At 37.7% G+C, this 21,567-nt stretch overlaps 1 protein-coding gene across 1 annotated transcript; it reads left to right on the top strand.

Moving 5' to 3' along the window:
• The first annotated feature begins 5,009 nt into the window (after window positions 1-5,009).
• LOC107698655 (polyadenylate-binding protein 1-like) lies at window positions 5,010-17,232 on the top strand. The gene is made up of 16 exons (XM_016499727.1): window positions 5,010-5,405; window positions 5,438-5,648; window positions 8,351-8,544; window positions 8,673-8,788; window positions 9,911-10,050; window positions 10,136-10,230; window positions 10,706-10,843; window positions 11,133-11,228; window positions 12,244-12,516; window positions 13,426-13,516; window positions 13,624-13,734; window positions 14,917-15,065; window positions 15,149-15,233; window positions 16,683-16,813; window positions 16,897-16,995; window positions 17,095-17,232. Exons 2-15 carry the CDS (start codon window positions 5,456-5,458, stop codon window positions 16,987-16,989), a joined length of 1,905 nt encoding a protein of 634 aa, XP_016355213.1. The 5' UTR covers window positions 5,010-5,405; window positions 5,438-5,455; the 3' UTR covers window positions 16,990-16,995; window positions 17,095-17,232.
• The last annotated feature ends 4,335 nt before the right edge of the window (window positions 17,233-21,567 follow it).

Below are 21,567 nucleotides of genomic sequence, written 5' to 3'. Positions count from 1 at the left end.
TTAGGTAAGTTCTCTTCATCATCTGCTCCTATTATTAGTGGAGTACCTCAGGGCTCTATTCTGGGCCCGCTTGTTTTTAACTTATATATGCGTCCTCTGGGGGACATTATTAGGAAGCACAATGTTTTATTTTATGCTGACGATACAGTTGTACCTGTCGCTAAAAGCTGGCGATACCATTTAACCATTGTTGGAATGTATCTTGGATATTAAGAAATGGTTATTAAATAACGTTCTCCTTCTTAATGAGGACAAATCAGAAATAATTGTTTTTGGTCCCCCAAAATTAAGGTGGGGTCTCATTACGGAGCTGGCCAATCATTTCCCCTCAATTTCCTCCCAGGTTAGGAACCTTGGTATTATCCTGGACTCAGTTGGACAGTTTTTATCAACTGCGGATCATTTCCAAACTTAAACCGTTTTTGTCTTTTCAAGATTTGGAGAAGGTTATTCATGCTTTTATTACTTCACGTTTAGATTACTGTAATTCACTGTATTTGGGTCTTCCTCAGTCATCGCTTGCACACGTCCAGTTGGTACAAAATGCAGCTGCAAGGCTGCTGACCAGGGCAAAGAAATATGACCATGTCACCCTAATTTTGGCTTCACTTCATTGGCTCCCGGTCCATTTTAGAATTCAGTTTAAGATTTTGTTGTTTGTTTTTAAAGCTCTTAACGATCAAGCTCCATCTTATCTCAAAGACCTTCTTACCCCTCAGTCATCTATCAGATCTTCTGACAGGGCTCTTTTATCTGTCCCTCGTTCCCGTTTTAAAAACTTAGGGTGACAGAGCCTTTTCTGTCACTGCCCCCCGTCTGTGGAACCAACTGCCTCTGGACATCCGCCTTGCACCTTCTATTAACATTTTTAAATCGAGGTTGAAAACATATCTCTACTCAGCGTTTTAAATTTACTCTACTTTTGTTTTATTGTCTGTCTTGTTTGGTCTTACTCTGTTTTTTTAACTTTATTTTATATTGTTCAGCACTTTGGATAGCTTTGCTATGTTTATATGTGCTATATAAATAAAATGTACTTACTTACTTTTGACCTAACTTGTTTATCACATTGATTTAAAGAGGATAATCTTGTACCATATTGATATAAAAATACAAAGAGAAAGAAAATATATTTCATTTGTTATTAATGACATGAAGCGCATTAAATATCACATTACATCAAGGTTTCGCAAACTGGAGTTTGTGAAGGAAATGTATCATGGAAAATGTACACTCAGTCTGTAAATATCTCATTAAATGTGTAGGATCTTGTTCTAAGAACATATTTTAAATGACCGTTTATTTTTATATTTTCACTTTTCATTTTGATTTTAGTTTAAGGTTTTTATTTTTTAGTTGTTTTGTCATTTTTATTAGTTTTTAATATTTCTGTTTACCTTTAGTTTATTTTTATTTCAGTTTAAGTTGGAGTTTTTAAATGTAATATATTTTATTTTATTTCAGTTGGCAAAAATATTTTTGAATAGTTTTAGTTAACAATACCAACATTGCAATAAACAGCAGAATCCACATACAGTGTGACAACATGCCCCGCTATAATATCATATTTGGAATTAGCGTTCATTTTTATATTTTCAGTTTTCATGCGAATTTTATGCACTGTAAAAAAAAATCTGACATTTACGGTAAAATACCGGCAGCTGTGGTTGCCAGAACTTCACCGTAAAAAATATGGTAGCAACATTTTAGGTTTTACAGACTTCACAATAAAATACCGTATTTCATTAACTGATGTAATGTTAATAAACCAACATATTGAAGTGCTAATATCTGTTTTGAACCATTGTAATGCACTGATAACCACCAAAAACTGGTGGTGATGAGAAAGTCACATGATGAACCAAAGCTCATCACAAACAGCTTTCCTACGAGCTGAGGAGGGTAGTTCTTATATATAAAAGGTTTCACACAGTGTCATTCACATAAACACTAAACACCATCACGGTGACACACATGATTCTGAAATAATGCAATAAACATTGATTTAACAACATTACATGTAAGATTAAACCCTAATGTACATAACTGATAAGAAAAAACATCAAATATGAAGTGTCATGCAGGGAATTCTGGGAGTGTCAATTTACGGTTTGTCACTGTAAATTATACAATGACTTTTTCTTTTTCACTTCCAAAAACAGTACTTTGTAAAATTACATTAAATGTAATTACAGTTATTCACCGAATATAGTATGGGAACTTACTGTTAACCAGTTAACAGGTTTTTACTTTAGCATTTTTACAGTCTTTTATTGTTCAAATCACAATCATTTTTTACAGTGTGCGCTTCTTGACATTTTTACCAGTTTTTGCTTTTAGCTTTATTTTGTATAGCTTTTTTTTTTTGTAGCTGTTTAGTTTTATTTAGTTTTAATGTTTTAATTTTGTTCATATTATATTTATGTTTGACTTTATTTCAAAAAATTTTATTCAATTATTATAATAGCTTTAATAAACAATACTGCAAAAAAAAAAACCCCGCAGAATCCAAATATTCTGTGACAACATGCCCCACAATAACATCAGTGTGCATTAAATCAGCTGTATTTTTTTCCTGGAAAATAAAAAAAGTTAAACCGCTTTTTAATAGCCATGACTTTGACAACTTCTGCTAGGTTCCCTTAATTCTGAGAATTATTTGCTAGTGTTGTGGGAAAAATACTACCAATAACTGCATTTGTGCGTGTAAATTGAATAAATAATTGGAAGGTAATAAAATGATACTACCACACATCCAGCAGAGACACGTGTTCATGTGATGAAGGAAATACAGATCTGCAGCCAGGAGTCAGCATCTGCAGGTCTGTGCCTCCCTCTGTCGGTGATCTTCAGCACACTCGCCTACATGCTGTTAATCAACTATGAACTCATAATAACTGAGCTTTGTAATAACGGAGTGAAATAAACATAAACCATTTTCGTATGTATTGTGTGAAAATGACATTTTTCACAACCATGACAAGTTTGCCTCCAGCAAAGTTAGAAAACAGTGTTAGTAAGGAGCATGATTGATATGAAAATTGCCATGTGATGAATAAAACAAAAGATAAATAAATATAACTTGTGATCAGAATATTGTAACTGATTGTAATAATGGCATTGCGGTGGGTATTCTAATGTCCTCCTTTGATTCAAGCACACGGGGAAATGTCCTGTAGCCCAATTTGCCACATTTACCATTTTATAATGCTTCCTTTGGTCGTTGACTTTTCTCACATATCATATCTAGATATTAAATATTTATTTAAGCGAATGACCTTAACTCTTCGTCGCTCTAAAAGCTTGCTGGGCATATCTGCTGGCTCCAACATTATTCACCCAATCTAAAACCTTTTTTTATTATTATGTAATTATGTACACAATTAGTACAAACATATACATCTCACAACAATTATGAGAAAGAAAAAAAGAAAGAAAAAAACATGTGCATGCACAAAACTATAGAAAAAGATTATATATGCCAGGGGTAAAATTTAAAACATTTAATTAACCAAGTCTTTTTAGCTTTTTTTGTTTCTAATATTATGCAAAGTAGTACCAAATTGTTAAATTTCTTGTGTAGAATGTATTTGGCTTCGCTTTAGCCCATTTCTTTACATCCGCCAAATTGCGTCTCTGTACGTGCGCGTGCCTGTGGATGACGCACCGGCGGGTATAAACGTGAGGCTCGCCCCGCCCCTTTCCTCCCGAACCGCGGCTGCTCGTGCTGAGTGTGTGAGTGCGCGTGTGCTCCGGAGCTCCCCTCGGCACACATTATATAAAAAATACAAAAATACAAAAAAAATTAAAAACTTTTAAAAATTCCAAAAAATCTTTTTTTGTTTTTTTCCCTTTTAAAAATAAAAATCGGTGAAGTGGGAGCAGGAGGCCTTGAAACATCTCAACAAACCCGAAAAAACAACGGCAGTCTGTGAGCTCGCGAAGGTCTAGCGGTTTGCTTGATTCGCGGTTTGGGATTTTAACAGTTACATGTTTCAGAAAGTTCAGTTGCCCTACATATTCGTCGTTTAAAACGAAACGCGGAGTCTTCTTTTAGTCGACGGTTTTCGGTTTTAAACATCGGCCCGTGTAGGTTAGCTTGACGGCTAACTGCATTACGCGCTAGCGCCACGAAACGCGTGGAAATCTGCGGGCGGAGAGAACATGAACCCCAGCGCTCCTAGCTACCCCATGGCCTCAATAACGGAGTGAAATAAACATAAACCATTTTCGTATGTATTGTGTGAAAATGACATTTTTCACAACCATGACAAGTTTGCCTCCAGCAAAGTTAGAAAACAGTGTTAGTAAGGAGCATGATTGATATGAAAATTGCCATGTGATGAATAAAACAAAAGATAAATAAATATAACTTGTGATCAGAATATTGTAACTGATTGTAATAATGGCATTGCGGTGGGTATTCTAATGTCCTCCTTTGATTCAAGCACACGGGGAAATGTCCTGTAGCCCAATTTGCCACATTTACCATTTTATAATGCTTCCTTTGGTCGTTGACTTTTCTCACATATCATATCTAGATATTAAATATTTATTTAAGCGAATGACCTTAACTCTTCGTCGCTCTAAAAGCTTGCTGGGCATATCTGCTGGCTCCAACATTATTCACCCAATCTAAAACCTTTTTTTATTATTATGTAATTATGTACACAATTAGTACAAACATATACATCTCACAACAATTATGAGAAAGAAAAAAAGAAAGAAAAAAACATGTGCATGCACAAAACTATAGAAAAAGATTATATATGCCAGGGGTAAAATTTAAAACATTTAATTAACCAAGTCTTTTTAGCTTTTTTTGTTTCTAATATTATGCAAAGTAGTACCAAATTGTTAAATTTCTTGTGTAGAATGTATTTGGCTTCGCTTTAGCCCATTTCTTTACATCCGCCAAATTGCGTCTCTGTACGTGCGCGTGCCTGTGGATGACGCACCGGCGGGTATAAACGTGAGGCTCGCCCCGCCCCTTTCCTCCCGAACCGCGGCTGCTCGTGCTGAGTGTGTGAGTGCGCGTGTGCTCCGGAGCTCCCCTCGGCACACATTATATAAAAAATACAAAAATACAAAAAAAATTAAAAACTTTTAAAAATTCCAAAAAATCTTTTTTTGTTTTTTTCCCTTTTAAAAATAAAAATCGGTGAAGTGGGAGCAGGAGGCCTTGAAACATCTCAACAAACCCGAAAAAACAACGGCAGTCTGTGAGCTCGCGAAGGTCTAGCGGTTTGCTTGATTCGCGGTTTGGGATTTTAACAGTTACATGTTTCAGAAAGTTCAGTTGCCCTACATATTCGTCGTTTAAAACGAAACGCGGAGTCTTCTTTTAGTCGACGGTTTTCGGTTTTAAACATCGGCCCGTGTAGGTTAGCTTGACGGCTAACTGCATTACGCGCTAGCGCCACGAAACGCGTGGAAATCTGCGGGCGGAGAGAACATGAACCCCAGCGCTCCTAGCTACCCCATGGCCTCGCTGTATGTTGGAGACCTGCACCAGGACGTGACTGAAGCCATGCTCTACGAGAAGTTCAGCCCGGCCGGTGCCATCCTCTCCATCCGGGTGTGCAGGGACATGATCACGCGCAGGTCGCTGGGCTATGCCTATGTCAACTTCCAGCAGCCCGCGGACGGTGAGCGCGGGCGAAACGATGGCACTGACGCTGAAAAATAATAAATGTAGTGTAGGTTGCGTGCTTATGCATCTCAGCCATATGCTGCTCCAGCGTCTGGGTTTTGTTGTGAATCATAAAGCGGTGAAGATGAGAGCTGCGTGCATGGAGCAGTGACTTGCATGCCTGTCATATTTAGGGCGTGGGTGGGCGGAGAGTGCGCTGTGCAGCACAGATAAACCCCCTGTCGAGTTTGTCAGGGAAGCGCCTTGATCACGTTGATTATGGCTGTTTGATGTCCCTGCATCGTTGTTAAGCTATATCATGCCGTTTTCAATAGGTTTAAACGCATTGGAGGAGGTGTCACGTGCAACTTCTCATATTTGGGTCAGACATGATCAGTGTGCGGCCCCAGGTTTCTTATTCCTTCATCTTTTTGGATTTAGTTTGTGTATGTCATATAGGTGGTGGTGGTTGCACAGGTTCAGAAATTAAAATGGGATTGGGTAAAAATGCTATCAAAATTCAGCTTGGGGGGCAAAGCAATGTCTAACAAATTTATCGCTTTTATCCTTGGACTAGTTAATCTATAGACAGACAATTTTATTATTTACACAAGACACCTTTTGGACAATTTGATCATTTACACGGGACAAAACCATGCATTTCCCTTTCAGTCAATTTCAAGATCATCTATTGTAAAATTAAAGGTACACTCCACTATTTTTGAAAATAGGCTCATTTTCCAACTCCCCTAGAGTTAAACAGTTGAGTTTTACTGTTTTCTAATCCATTCAGCCGATCTCCGGGCCTGGCGGTAGCACTTTTAGCTTAGCTTAGCATAGATCATTGAATCTGATTAGACCGTTAGCATCTCGCTCAAAAATGACCAAAGAGTTTCTATATTTTTCCTATTTAAAACTTGACTCTTCTGTAGTTACATCGTGTACTAAGACCGACGGAAAATGAAAAGCTGTGATTTTCTAGGCCGATATGGCTAGGAACTATACTCTCATTCCGGCGTAATAATCAAGGAACTTTGCTGCCGTACCATGAGTGCAGCAGGCACAATGATATTACGCAGCGCCTGAAAATAGTCCCCAGCTAGGTAACTTCCAACAAGCCTATTTATGAGAGTATAGTTCCTAGCCATATCGGTCTATTATGAGCCATATGAGCCTATTTTCAAAAATAGTGGAGTGTTCCTTTAAGGACAAAACGCCACAGATGAAAATATGAATACCTAGATTTGACCATGTACTTGCCCAGTTGATTAATCATAGTACATAAAGACAAATGTGTATCTATCAGAACAGAAGTGTGATTGTTGGATAAAGACAGGTTCAAAATTCACGTCATTTCATTCAGATTTTTCATTAGAGTTGAGAGTTTTACGGAGGGGATTTTGGAACTTTTTATCACTCCATAAATGAGAAAATTCCATATTTTTAGAAATTAAATATATAAATAAAAAAAATCATTATAGATCTGTCAAAACCTTCAGAATATAAATAGAAAAAATTTTGAAGAAAACTCATGATGAGCAAACAGATTAGACAATTAGACCATTTCAAAGACAAATAGATTTTGTTTCTCCTGGAATAATTTTAGAATTTTATTAAACAGTATCATACATTCTATTTATTTGTTATTATTCCCATTGTTATTTTAGGTTTAAATATATGTTTTTGTATGTTGATTGTTTTTAAAGGGGTCATATGATGTTGCTAAAAAGAACATTATTTTGTGTGTTTGGTGTAATGAAATGTGTTTATGTGGTTTAAGGTTAAAAAAAAAAACAATATTTTCCACATACTGTACATTATTGTTTCTCCTCTATGCCCCGCCTTTCTGAAACACGTCGATTTTTACAAAGCTCATCGGTCTGAAAAGCGAGGTGTGCTCTGATTGGCCAGCTATCCAGAGCGTTGTGATTGGCCGAATACGATTTCTAGTCGTGTCCTCTTTTGGAAGACCAAACAAAGTAGTTTAGCTTTCACAACGAGACACACGGCGGCCTAGAGTGAGTGGAAACCGCGGCCTAGAGTGAGCAGAGGCCGGGGGCTTGAGAACGGCGCGGCCGGCGGATCACAACAAAACACACAGCGTCTTCACGACATGGCGGCAGCAACAATACTACAGCGAGAATAAAAGTTGCGCCTTCTTTTTTTGCGTGAACATTTGGGCGGCGTCATGCAAATCTTCCCACACAGTGACGTAGACGTGGGGGTGTGTTAGAACGAGCCGTTTTAGGTAGGTGTGGTTGACTCTTAACTTTTATAAAGAATATCTATTTGGATTTGAGACTTTAGTCTTTGCAACTTTACAGATCTTCTTTATGCACCAAGAGCTTGTAACACTCCAAAGAGAAAGGAAAAATTGAAATCGCATCATATGACCCCTTTAAGATAAAATTATCGTAAACAAAGTATTGAAATATTGATAATATCATAATACTGTTGACTTTGCCATGAATATACCTATTGCTGCTGATATGGCGTTAAATCATAAAGAAATAAACAGACCCAAATAGATAGTGTAATAAACATTTTTATGTATTTTGGATGGAATCTTTCCGCTAGTCCAAAAGACATGGATGCAAAACATGCAGAAATACTGAAACTGATAAGTGCATGAAACAAAAAAAAACAGTGGTTTTGCTAGTAGTGTCTTGCCTTCAGTGCTAATCTTTTTAGTGGCATCCTAATTGCTTTTGCTTCCAGCTGAACGGGCTCTAGACACGATGAACTTTGACGTGATCAAGGGTAGACCTGTCCGCATCATGTGGTCTCAGCGCGACCCCTCTCTGAGGAAGAGCGGCGTTGGAAACATCTTCATCAAGAACCTGGATAAGTCTATTGATAATAAAGCCCTTTATGACACCTTCTCTGCCTTTGGCAACATCCTGTCCTGCAAGGTAAGGCACATACACGCTTTTGAATGTGCTTTGCAGTGAGTTGATGATTGAATGTTGGATTTTTTTGTGCATGAGTGCTTCTGTCGGTCAGTGGGTGCATGATTTTACGCCTGATATCCTTTCTCAAGGTGGTTTGTGACGAGAATGGCTCAAAGGGCTACGGCTTTGTGCACTTTGAGACCCAGGAGGCCGCCGAAAGAGCCATTGAGAAAATGAACGGCATGTTGCTGAATGACAGAAAAGTGTAAGTGAGATTTTTAGTTGAAGGAAACTTGCTGAAAGAGCTTGCCAGCTAACTTGGGGAGTGGCTCGATTGACTAACAGACTTGATTTGGAATTTAAGTGTGTTGGAAGGGTTGAACTAAGTGACATTAAAGAATTTTTACGAAATATTATAATATAAACTTTAAAGGAATTGTTCAACCAAACGTGAAAATTTACAGAAAATGGTGAGTATTTTCAGCCATTTTCATTTTTGGGTGAACTATTCCTTAAATCAACATTCTGAAAAACATTTTGGTGTTCATTTTTGAATTGCCTCTACATTTGTGTAAAGATCGCATGTAAGTATTATTGCATTATGACAGACATCGTGGAGTCTGCAATCCCTACAATGTCTTGCGCTCACCAAGGCTGCATACATTTATTTAAAAAATGCAGTAAGAAAGTAATTTTGTGAAATATTACAATTTAAAATACGTAAGTGCTTTCTATTTGAATATATTTAAAAATTTTAATTATTCCTGTGAAAAAGCAGAATTTTCAGCACCATTACTCCAGTCTTAAGTGTCACATGATCCTTCAGAAATCATGAAATCAAGATAAAATGTTATCAATATTGAAAACAGTTGTGCTGCTTGATATTTTGTGGAAACCTTATGTTTTTTTTTTGTTATTATTTAATAATTTTCCAAAAAAACAAAACAAAACAGGATTTGAGGAATAGAAAATTCAAAAGAAAACCATTTATATGAAATTTAAATCTATTGTGACATTATAGATGTCTTTACTGTCCCTTTCAAACAATTTAATACATCCACGTTGAATAATGTATTTCTTTCAAAAATCTTACCCAAACCAAAACTGTTGATATTTTACCCAAAGCTTACCCAATGTTAGTGTATATAATACACAAAATTGCTTATTTGTTATACCAGTTTATACAAGTTAAGTAATTCTTCCTTGTTAATTGAGTAATACAAATGTTGGCTTTGGTTGTATTAAGGACTAATTACAAAGATATATGGTATATTGTTGAAAAATCCTAAATGTCTTGATAAAATGTAAGCTACATCACCCAGCCTCTTGAAATAACGGCTTTGAGATCCATTAGATCCTCCTATTAAACGCTCCTAATTTCTATCAGGTTTGTAGGGCGCTTCAAATCTCGCAAGGAGAGGGAGGCTGAGCTCGGTGCAAGAGCCAAAGAATTTACCAATGTGTACATCAAAAACTTTGGGGAAGACATGGATGATGACAAACTCAAGGACGTCTTCAGCAAATATGGTAAGTTCTTTGTAGTACTGCAGTTTATACATTATTATTCTCCATTGACTTGTACATTACAAAAACGGTTTCCTCATTTGATAAGGTACTGCTATGAGCATCCGTGTCATGACTGATGAAAATGGAAAGTCCAGAGGATTTGGATTTGTGAGTTTTGAGAGGCACGAAGACGCACAAAGGGTCAGTTTAACTTAGGCCCAATCCCAATTCTACCCCTTAGCCCTTCCCCTTTCCACTACCCCTCCGTTTCGCACGTTCACGTGAAGGGGTAGGGGTGTCTCGATTCTCTTTTGGTTGGAGTGGTAGACAGACAGCCCTTCAAACGAAGATTTTTCGGGACCACACTTCAAATGAAGGGGTATGAATTATCTCAGCGTAAACCGGCTTCAGGGGCAACATGGCTGCCCGAGCGGACAAAAAGACACATAAAACGGCATAGTAGTGGTGTCCCAATTCTTAGGGGAATATTTTCACCCCTACCCCTTGACACTCTGTTTCAAGGGACAAGGGGAAGGGGTAGGCGGAGGGGAAGGGGAAGGGGTATAAAATAGAATTGGGATTGGGCCTTAATGTAATCAAATTAGCATAGTTGACTTCCTGAAGTCAACTTAACCATAGGATGCACATGTTCAATGGTTCTGCTGTTCTCTTGCAGGCTGTGGATGAAATGAACGGCAAAGAACTCAACGGGAAGCTCATCTATGTGGGTCGTGCTCAGAAAAAAGTGGAGCGGCAAACTGAGCTCAAGCGCAAATTTGAACAGATGAAGCAGGACCGCATGACTCGCTACCAGGTCAGTGAGGGTGAACTCTGACCTCTGCAGCCTTGTCAAATTCGGTGTTTCCTCCTCAGTGGATGGCACTGGCCAAAATGGCTGCAACAGTGACTTTGTAGTCCATGGGCCCCATGTTCCTGTATAGTGGGTACTGGGGATAGAAGGGCTATGTACAAATGTTTTTGTTTTTTTATTTATGGACCTGAGTTAGGCTGTGTAACTGCATTTGGGTCTAATTTTATTTATTAAATCTAGGGGGAGTGTGTTGTAAGTGCCCTCACAGATGCAGTTCTTGCTGTCTTTACAGGGTGTCAATCTCTATGTGAAGAACTTGGATGATGGCCTTGATGATGAGCATCTTCGTAAAGAGTTCTCTCCCTTCGGTACAATCACCAGTGCCAAGGTACAATTCATCAGTCTTCATTCACCAAGTTATTTATATACATTCTAGATGTTTTCTAAAAGATACACAATTTGACTTGAAATCAAATTGACTTTTACTTTAATACACTTTCTTGGTCTAATTGTATACAGTTTGTCAGTGCATGTTACTTAGTTGTCTTTTAAAAATATTTATAGGTGCTGCATGTCCTATTTTTGACTGTTCTGAAGCATAAAAACCACAGTATGTTTGCAGATATTTAGGAAACATGCTAAGTTCACATACTTGTTATTCATCCGCATTCATCATATCCACGTCGGAATGTCTGTTTTTGTTTTGGTCTGTGTGACTCCGCCCACTGCCAGTTTACCCAATAGTATTTCAACACCCCGGGTTGCCAGTTGGCAGAAAACAGTGTATTGCAGCCATGTAAGTCAGCAAATGAACTGGATCAGAAATCGCAGATTCTACCCCACCTAAAAAGCCTCAGCATCCACCTAAAAAGCTCTATGAGCAGAGAAATATTAAAACATGCCTAAATCAACTTACAGTGCAAGGCTTGTTGACTTCCGTTGTCATTCGCGCTCGTTCCTGTTGCATGTCCTCAATCTGGCAACCCATGTGAGCATCGAGTCTGAGGTGGAGGGGGCGGGAGAAACGACCCTCTCCAGTATTTTACATTTGGACTGCAGTGCTCATTTCAGCTGCTAACCATCAATGTTAAATACTGCACATTTAACTTCCTCCACCTCCGAAACTGCTTTCCCTTTTCAGATGAGGACACCTAGGCCCAGTGAGCCCTTTAGCATTGTTGATATTTCTGGTAATACAGCCTTTCTAAAGTCTTGCCAATTGTCGACGCTGTAACCTGGCTCCATTCTGATATAAAAATGCCCAGCTTCAGCCATCCAGATAAATAAAATGAAGATTCCTGTGTTTCCCTTTATGTAATATCTTTGCAAATGCCATTTCATGTTGATTTCGTTCATGTTGCCTTTTGGACAAAAACTGACATCTTCCCCCTCTTCTGTCACAGGTCATGATGGACGGTGGTCGCAGTAAAGGCTTCGGTTTTGTCTGTTTCTCTTCCCCTGAGGAAGCCACTAAAGCAGTGACTGAGATGAATGGCCGTATTGTGGCCACTAAGCCACTGTATGTGGCTCTTGCTCAGCGCAAAGAGGAACGGCAGGCCCATCTCACCAACCAGTACATGCAGAGGATGGCCAGTGTCCGTGCAGTGCCAAACCCCGTTATCAACCCCTACCAACCTGCACCTCCATCAGGATACTTCATGGCTGCCATTCCACAGGTGGGTTGGGTGTCATTAGGGCTGTCAAAAAAAATTTTGAATGTCGAATTTAAAATAAAAATCCACATTCGCATGCAAAAACGTTGCATTCGAATTTTAAGTGTGCGTCAGGCAGCCTTATCAGTGGCACACGAAATGCGACGACGATGTAAGTGTCGTTGCATTTTAATGCTTTTGTTAGCCTATCCATTTGAACCCACTAGATGCGGTGCTGATACGTTGTTCATTCAAAATATTGCAGACAAAGAGAACAATTAATGAGGGGAAGATGTTGTTTACGTCAAAACTGAAACCAAGCCGTTCACACAGTACACATATTTATGGCATTTTCTAGAGGGACATCTATCACCGTTGCACTCGCGTCTCGCACAAAAGAGCGGCATGTTTAGAAAGCCATGTAAAATTAATGTAAGTTCAACTTTTAAAAAAAACATGTCTCAAGACTTTATGGCGGTTTTCCCCATCCCACTGCATCTCGAGTTTTTAAATGAAGAAAGTACTCTTTGTGATTGGCTTTCGACCCTTTGTATTAAACTGTACATACATGCATGATGCTGTTTTGTTTCTAATTGTTTAAGCAACTTTATTTTTTATATATGGTTTATAAACATTATTTTAAACATTATGCACTTTTTTTCAAAGATAGTCATGTTATTTTGTTATGCTTTGAAGAAACGTGCATAATATTTTGCTCGATGCGCCCTCTTGTGGCCTCAGGAGAGAAGCCAACGGCTTTTTTCCTCCTAACTGAAATTATGCCTTTTAAATTCGAATATAATTTAAATATTGATAATATTTAAGTAAAAAATTCGAATTTAGTTTTTCATCCATTTTGACAGCCGTAGTTGTCATATTGCTTAGATTAACATTAGTGCTTTATTTTTCCCTAATGATGTTCTTGTGTCACAGGCCCAGAACAGAGCTGCGTATTACCCTACCAGTCAGCTCACCCAGCTCAGACCCAGCCCCCGCTGGACCACACAGGGAGTGCGGCCTCAGCGCAAGTCAACTTTTTATCCCAGAAACCTGCTTTATAAAATGAATCAAATGTTACTGATTCCTGATGTGCTGATTCATACTAATAAAGTCATTGAACCTTCCCTACAGACTTCCAGAACATGCCAGGCACAATGCGCCCATCTGCCCCCAGACCTCAGAGCTTCAGCACCATGCGTCCTGCGTCTCAGGTGCCCCGCATGATGTCCACTCAGCGTATTGGTGAGTAGTTTCAGCCTTTATATGCACCACAGCACCATGAGGTCTTGGTGATGTTGAATCTTCACAGTGATTTTGTGAATGTTTGATTGAATGTGTGATTGAACAGGCTTTGAACATACATTTCATTTGCCTTTAAAGTTTCTTAAAGACTCTGTCATTAGTCTGGTTCAGAGGTGCTCGATCCTGGAGATCTGCTGTGCTGCAGAGATTATATCCAACCCTAGTCAAACATGTCTGAACCAAATAAAGAAGTGTTTCAGTTTCTTTAAAATCACAAAGGCAGAAAACATTTTACTTCTTACAATATTAAACTTTCTTGGCTGCAGTAGCTGTTGTCTTAAATGATGGTTGCTTTAAAAACAGCCTCATAATAAATTTGGGTCTGTTTTGACCTATGAAGAGATCAGATCTAAATTATAGCTTTTAGTGCAGGAGCCAAACATTGCGAGCCATGTCTATATATATATAAAAAAAAATATTCAGGTTGATTTGAGTCAAAGGGGGCTTTATAGGTGACGTAGTAAAAAAAGAAAAGAAAAAAAAAGTTTGAGTTATATGTTTTTTATATATATATGTTATATATATGTTTTCATCTGAAAGTTTATGCAGTTAAAATTAATGTTTTGTTTAAACACATTTCAGTTATATTGATTTATTTTGTTAGAAAAAAATATGTAGGTTTCATATATTTTCACCATTTTTGAGTTTATGTATTTTGACCAATTTGAATTCATGAGTTAGTTTTTAAACAATACGTTTGCATTGTTTTTGTATGCATTTTGTATTTTGTAAATATTGACAATATTGAAAATTTGTAATTGTAGTAATAACTGGCTTATAACACAGTAACAAAAAATGTGACTTTTTTGTTTCCCATTCACTCATTAAAAAAGTCATTGGTCATATGCAATATGTTTTTAGTTGAAAAAAATAACGTAAGTAATGACTTCAGATGACGGGTCTGAACAGTTCCCAGAATGCAAAAATCATATGCAAATTTTGAATGCATAATGAGGGTTAAATCACTTCAGAGATTGTTGCAGAGATCAAGATATGACTAAAGAGGGGAAGAACAATTACCTGGCATGCGTGTGCAACATTACATGGAACAGATGAATGTGATCTTATCTCCACATGCAGACATGCCCATTATTAATATTCAGTTGTGTTTCTCTCTCTCAGCTGCTCAGACTATGGGTCCACGACCCACGACTGCAGCGGCTGCGGCTTCCGCTCCTACAGTGCGCGGCGTACCGCAGTACAAATACACACCCAGTGTCCGCAGCCCCCAGCAGCACATGAACACACAGCCTCAGGTTGCCATGCAGCAGGTAAGACTCCGCTCGACCTTTATCCCATCACGCCTGAAAGATGTGCTTTTGAGTTTACTGTACTCATTTACTCTGGTTTACAGCCTGCTGTGCATGTGCAAGGACAGGAACCGCTGACAGCCTCCATGCTCGCCGCTGCTCTGCCACAGGAACAGAAGCAGATGCTGGGTAAAGATTGCTGGGTTAAAGATTTCCTGCTTTGATTGGGTGTTCCTTCCACTAGGGTTGCATGGTATACCTTACTAGGGCAGTATCGTGATATTAAAGGTTTTAAATACCTTTTTTTTTTTTTAAGAGTAGTATCATCAATGCGGTATTACCTTAAGTAATGTTGTATGTGTTTCAGTACACAATTCAAAGCGTTCATTTCTTTGTTCGCACTGCAGTTTATTGAAGGACTGAAAAGATTTAGAAAATTAGCAGTTCAACATTATAATATCTATATATTAGAATGTATTCTCTCAGTTCGTTCGTTGCTCATTTGACCACTTCTGAAACAAGTGTAATGGTTAGATTATAGAACCATCTTTTCAGTGACGAATGCATTTCCATTCAACAGTTGCATTTGCACTCGGTTCTCATCAATCGTATCAATTCTTATATGTGACCCTGTAGCACAAAAGCAGTCTTAAGTCGCTGGGGTATATTTGTAGCAATAGCCAAAAATACATTGTATGGGTCAAAATGATAGATTTTTCTTTTATGCCAAAAATCATTAGGATATTAAGTAAAGATCATGTTCATACCGTAAATATATCAAAACTTAATTTTTGATTAGTAATATGCATTGCTAAGAACTTCATTTGGACAACTTTAAAGGTGAGTTTCTCAATATTTAGATTTTTTTTTGCACCCTCAGATTCCAGATTTTCAAATAGTTGTATCTCGGCCAAATATTGTCCTGTCCTAACAAACCATACATCAATGGAAAGGAAAATTGACCCTTATGACTGGTTTCGTGGTCCAGGGTTACATATTATGATTTTAACATTATAAATTAATTATGTGTTGGAAATTTCAATATGACACAAGCAAGAGAGCTGTCTAATTGCAAATGTGACTGATTTTATATAGCAGTTCAATAAACAAAAAGTTCATATTAAATGACATTTTAGACACAGCATTGTTAATGATGATGGTTTCACTCAATTTTTTTCCAATGAAAATAGTTCTAAATATAGAACTGTTGCACTTCTTCAAGCAACGCAGTGGTGTTTTGTTTAGTTTCTGAATGAATCGTGTTTTTGAACAAATCCGGCAAATCAATGATTCACTGAGCCATTCATAAAAAGAGTCACTTGATCCCTACCTGAATGAATTGGCTGGTTTGAGCAAATTGGTTGAATAAATTATTCAGTGATTCAATCATTAAGACTTGTGTGCCACCTACTGGCGGTTTTAGGAAAACCTGGTCTGTTTTAATTTCTATTTGTGTATTTATGAAAATTTGGTTCATTTTGAAGATTTGAATTATGAATTATCACAATACTGCATGGTATCGTGATGCTACTTTGTATCATGATGCGTCAGCTGGTATAGTATCGTAAGATATATTTATGGCATTGAGAAAACCCTACCTTCCACCACTCTATAGAATGTTTAATTTTCCTCTCACAGGTGAGCGTCTCTTCCCACTTATCCAGAATATGCATCACAGCCTGGCTGGCAAGATCACCGGTATGCTGCTGGAAATCGACAACTCAGAGCTCCTCCACATGCTGGAGTCTCCAGAGTCTCTGCGCTCCAAGGTTGGACCGATCGGTTGTTTTTGTGAGCTCTACGGAATGAAGCATTGTCGATGTGTTTTGATGTTTTGCCGACTGTCTGACAGATCGATGAGGCGGTGGCCGTACTCCAGGCTCACCAGGCTAAAGAAGCCGCTCAGAAGACCGTGACCAACTCTACTGGCGTGCCAAGCGTCTAAGCCAAGGTAACGTGTTCCTTTTGTTTACAGATGTGTTTTTCTCTGCTCTCATCAAATGTTCGTTGTGTTGGAGAACTGCAAGGTCATGATGTCTCTGTTTTACAGGGGGACACAACCTTGAATCTTCACCGAGAGGAAAAAGTAAACATTGAAAAAAACAGAAAACATCGAAAACGATATTTAAAAAAGAAACTAGAAAGAGCCAGGTCTAGAGACAAGCATTCTAGGCCTAGTTAAGGTATTTTAAAAAAGGAATATAAAAAAGGAAAAACGGACAAAAATAATGTTGGGGGTTAAAAAAAAACACTTCCACAGTATGGGGAATAAACAGCCGTAAAGCATTCCTGCCTTGTTTTATTGCTTTTAAAGCCTGGCTATGTCATGTTCTTAGTAGGGAGGTGAGAACTGACTGAACCAGCAATGTGAAGTTACGTTAAACTGAAAATATGCTTGCTCAAAGTTCATTAAAATGTGTGAGTGTATTCATTTGTCTACAGAATCTCTTTCAGTTTGGAGTTGGGATATGCTAATGGTATGTTTTAAGTTCATGTTCTTAGACTAGATTGAAGTGGAAGACTGGGTCTCGTAGTGCTCTACTTTTACCGGCTGTGTGTGATTATTGGGTAGAACAAGGGTTAGGAATGTTGGAATGAAGGAGGAAGATGATGAGTGCCAGAAAGGGAGTGTAACTGCACAAAAAAAGGAGAACAAAAACTGCATGGCTGACAAACTAATGTGAGCAAAAGTTGCCTTTTTTTATTGGGGCGTTTATAAAGAAATGGGATGTTGGGGTCATTTTAATAAGTGGAACCCTATTGTTCTACAGTTCTGTTGTAAAGAATAAAGTGAGGACATGAAGTAATTGTGATGGGATGGCAGAACAATCCTGGTAAAACTTGAACCCACATTTCTTTTGAGTATTTGCTCACTATCATTTTTTCCATCATTGGGAGCCCATTTGAAGTTGTTATAAGTGTTGTGGGTTTTTCATTAAGTAGGGAAACAGAAGCAGTGTAATTGCTCCGCTGTGAAGCCCCTGCTGAGCTCAAGTGTTTATGTCTGTTAGGATGTACCATTACAGATGAATTTATTTTTAGACATTTTCATTTAAAAGAAGGTGCACACTGTTTCGAATTCCTCTCAAGTCTGCCCCAACATTAATTTCAGAAGTAGGTAATTGAGATGCTTTTTCTGAAGAATCTGAAGAATTGTTTACATAGTTTAGAGGTGTAGGTAATCATCAGGTTGAGTAGCAAGAACATGGACATCCTACAAAAGTGCCTTCACCTTATATGGGGGATCCTTCAAAGAAGGCACCTTCACTGTGCTGGAGAATTCTAGTTTCAAAGAATAGATTTAGAATGTTTTTGTTTTTTTTTGTATATTGAGTTTCACTTTTATGTATAATAACTGTTTATATTTAACTTTTAGATTTAATTTCATGTTTATTTTTTGAATTTATCTCCTGCACACTAAAATCTTAAAGGGGTCATATGATGCGATTTCAAGTTTTCCTTTCTCTTTGGAGCGTTACAAGCTGATTGTGAATAGATAAGATCCCTAAACTTGCCAAGACTAAAGTCTCAAAACCAAAGAGATATTCTTTATAAAAGTTAAGACTCGTCCACGCCCTCCGAAAACGCCTCGTTCTAACACGCCCCCACATGTCTACGTCACGATGTGGGAAGATTTGCATAACGCCGCCCAAATGTTCACGCAAAGAAAGAAGGTGTAACTTTATTGTTGCTGCCACCGTCATGTCGTGGAGACGCTGTGTGTTTCGTTGCGAATTACACCAAATACACAAAATAATGTTATTTTTAGCAACATCATATGACCCCTTTAAAGGGGTCCTATTATGCTCTTTTACAATGTCTTTAATTTGTTTTGGGGGTGTAATTCATTATTTTCTACATAATTTACATTATTACAATACCTTTCTCCCCAGCCTGGCACAGACTGCTAATCATTCACATCACATTTCGTTTTTCGGAAAGCGGGCCTTCATCAAACCCGGAACTAATCGAGCCGTCTCTGCCAGGCTCGGGAGAAAGGTCCGTCTGCTCCGGTATAGTTAAGGATGGAGTCAATATTGCCATATCAATTTGAGCTGGATTCAGACCCCGAGAATATTGAACAAGAGGATCGCGCAGAACCTTTGCACACACGGATATTGCAAGACATATTAGAGTGGTACTGTTATTGTTGTTGTTGTTTTTTTTTTCTTTATTATAAAAACGTTTTCATAATTGTAACATACATATTTACATACATAATTATTTAGGTGCATGTGTAATAACTTGCGAAAACGAGGCTATAGCAGCACTTCTTCTTCGTCGCCGTCTCATCTGCTGCACTCACTCAACCACCAAACATACACACTACACACTGACTAAAATTAAAAATGTGAAAAAACATAATAGGACCCCTTTAAATTTTTTTAAAGCAGGTTAAATCTCAGTGGTTCTCAGCCTATTTTACACAAAGGCCCCCTCATATAAGCTAAAATATTTCTTATTTCTGCTTCAGTTATTTTCAAAGCTGCTCATTTTCAAATCGTTTTATTAACACAAACACAGAACTCTCATTACATTAAATTACCACAGTTAATTTTGTGTTTCCATAAGTTTAAAGAACTGAAAAAAATAAAGAAATCACATTTGATATATTTTAAGTTTTTTTTTTCCCATCTACTTTTATGAATTTAATTTTTTTCTCTCCTACACGGAGTACTTAGGTAACAATTTACAATAAGGTCCCATTAGTTAACGCGTTACTTAACATTAACCAACAGTGAGCATTACATATGTTATAGTATTCATGCATCTTTGTTCACCTGTTACTGTTAGTTCATGTTAGCTCAGGTCCATTAAATAATAATAGAAACAACTTTTATATTAATTAAATTAGTATTAGCAAATGCTGAAATTAACATTAAGATGATTATATGCTTTAGAATTATTTTTCATGTGATCTAATGTAGTTAGCTAATGTCAACAAATGGAACCTTATTGTAAAGTGTTACCAAATTATAACAGAATCAAGGGTCTCAGGTCTCTAATGGCATGTTTGCTCAACACGATCAGACTCTTAAAGGGCAAGTTTGGTAACCTTTGATGCTTTATCAGGATTCACTTTGTGTTTGATGTGACCGGTTTCAAAATGAGCAAGTGTTGAAACCTCTGTGCTCAGTTCTTCAGTGTGTCAAGATATGTTAACACTTGCTAGTGTACACTGGTATTCAGACCTGAAAAATTGTTTTTGCTTCCACTTTTAAGGACAGGAACATCACATGTCTGTCTCACGCTAAGTGATACTACATTATCTCCTTTTTTCCTCATTTTTTGGATTGTGAAATGATATAATTTTTATACAGAATTGGATCGAAATCACGCGTGTACACTCTGCAGTATGCACTAGTACGTCATTGGGAGGAGAGCTGATGTCTCTGTTGACTTATTGATGTGAGTAACAAACACTGATTCAGTCAAACTCCTCTGATAAATAGTTTCTCCCCAGCTGAAACATTTAATCGCCTGTCTGTCATTGATCTCGGGTTTTTCTCGTGTCAGGATTCATCAGTGTGCATGGGCTGTGATCCTCACAGGTGTGTGAGCGATGACTAATACTGAGTTACAGCATGAGGTTACAAAAATTAGCGCTGCTGTTTATTTGTCTAGACTGTGAAATTATAGGGTTTGGATGGACTGATTGCTCGAGATCGTTCTGTAGTGCCTTCAGCAGGAACGCAGTGTTACTATGAGGTTGCCAAGATGTTCTATGTGGTTTTTAGTGCGTTGCTATGCAGTTGCTAGGGTGTCCTTGGTAATTGTTAGTGTGTTACATAGTGGTGCGAGAATGTTCTGGGTATGCTGACCTTGTCCAGGGATAATCATTTTTTTATTCATCCTCTTGTCTTTCCAAACCTTACTTTCTTCTGTGGAACATGAAATATGTCTCAGTGTTTTTGTCCATCTAATGGAAGTCAGTGATGCATTTCTCAAAATATCTTCTTTTATGTTCCACAAAAGAAAGTAAGTCGCCCAGGTTTGGAACGACATGAGGATGAGTAATTCTGATGACAGAATGTTCATTTTTGTATGAACTATCCCTTTAAGATCAATAGTTCAAAAGTAATGATAATTTTTTCACTTAAAAGTATTGTTCCTGGCACAAAGTGGTAATATTTGCTTGATAGGACAATTGTTGCTGATATTCAACCCTGTAACAGTTAGTCTTACACAGTGCTGGTTATATCTGATTACATGCAATGTGGATTACATAATCAGATTCCAAATACTAAGTACTTTGTTTATATTACATGTCATTTAGATTATATTATATTTTAAAACGTGCATAATCATATTACAGTTACTTTTTTATAGATTACATGATTGCATATTATTCACACAATGGCAGTAAATTATAATTAAATTATAATTCATCATTTTGCCCTATAATTCTTCTCTCTTAAATGTTCCTTTCTAAACATTTCACGGCTTTTTATATTCAGAAAGTCTTCCAGGTTCATGGAATTGCACACATCAGCTAATAGTCTGGTGACTATACACTGTAAAA

This window comes from Sinocyclocheilus anshuiensis, unplaced genomic scaffold (assembly GCF_001515605.1).
Source record: "Sinocyclocheilus anshuiensis isolate Anshui unplaced genomic scaffold, SAMN03320099.WGS_v1.1 scaffold150, whole genome shotgun sequence".
NCBI classification, from domain to species: domain Eukaryota; kingdom Metazoa; phylum Chordata; class Actinopteri; order Cypriniformes; family Cyprinidae; genus Sinocyclocheilus; species Sinocyclocheilus anshuiensis.
Note: the sequence above shows the minus strand (reverse complement) of the source record. Positions and strands in the feature narration are given on the sequence as shown.

Excerpts from the sequence above, each read along its gene's own strand:
- LOC107698655 (XM_016499727.1), top strand. The coding sequence starts at position 5,456 with ATGAACCCCAGCGCTCCTAGCTACCCCATGGCCTCGCTGTATGTTGGA. Across the intron at positions 8,545-8,672 it reads GCAACATCCTGTCCTGCAAG|GTGGTTTGTGACGAGAATGG; the intron begins GTAAGGCACATA and ends TCCTTTCTCAAG. Across the intron at positions 16,814-16,896 it reads CAGAGTCTCTGCGCTCCAAG|ATCGATGAGGCGGTGGCCGT; the intron begins GTTGGACCGATC and ends ACTGTCTGACAG.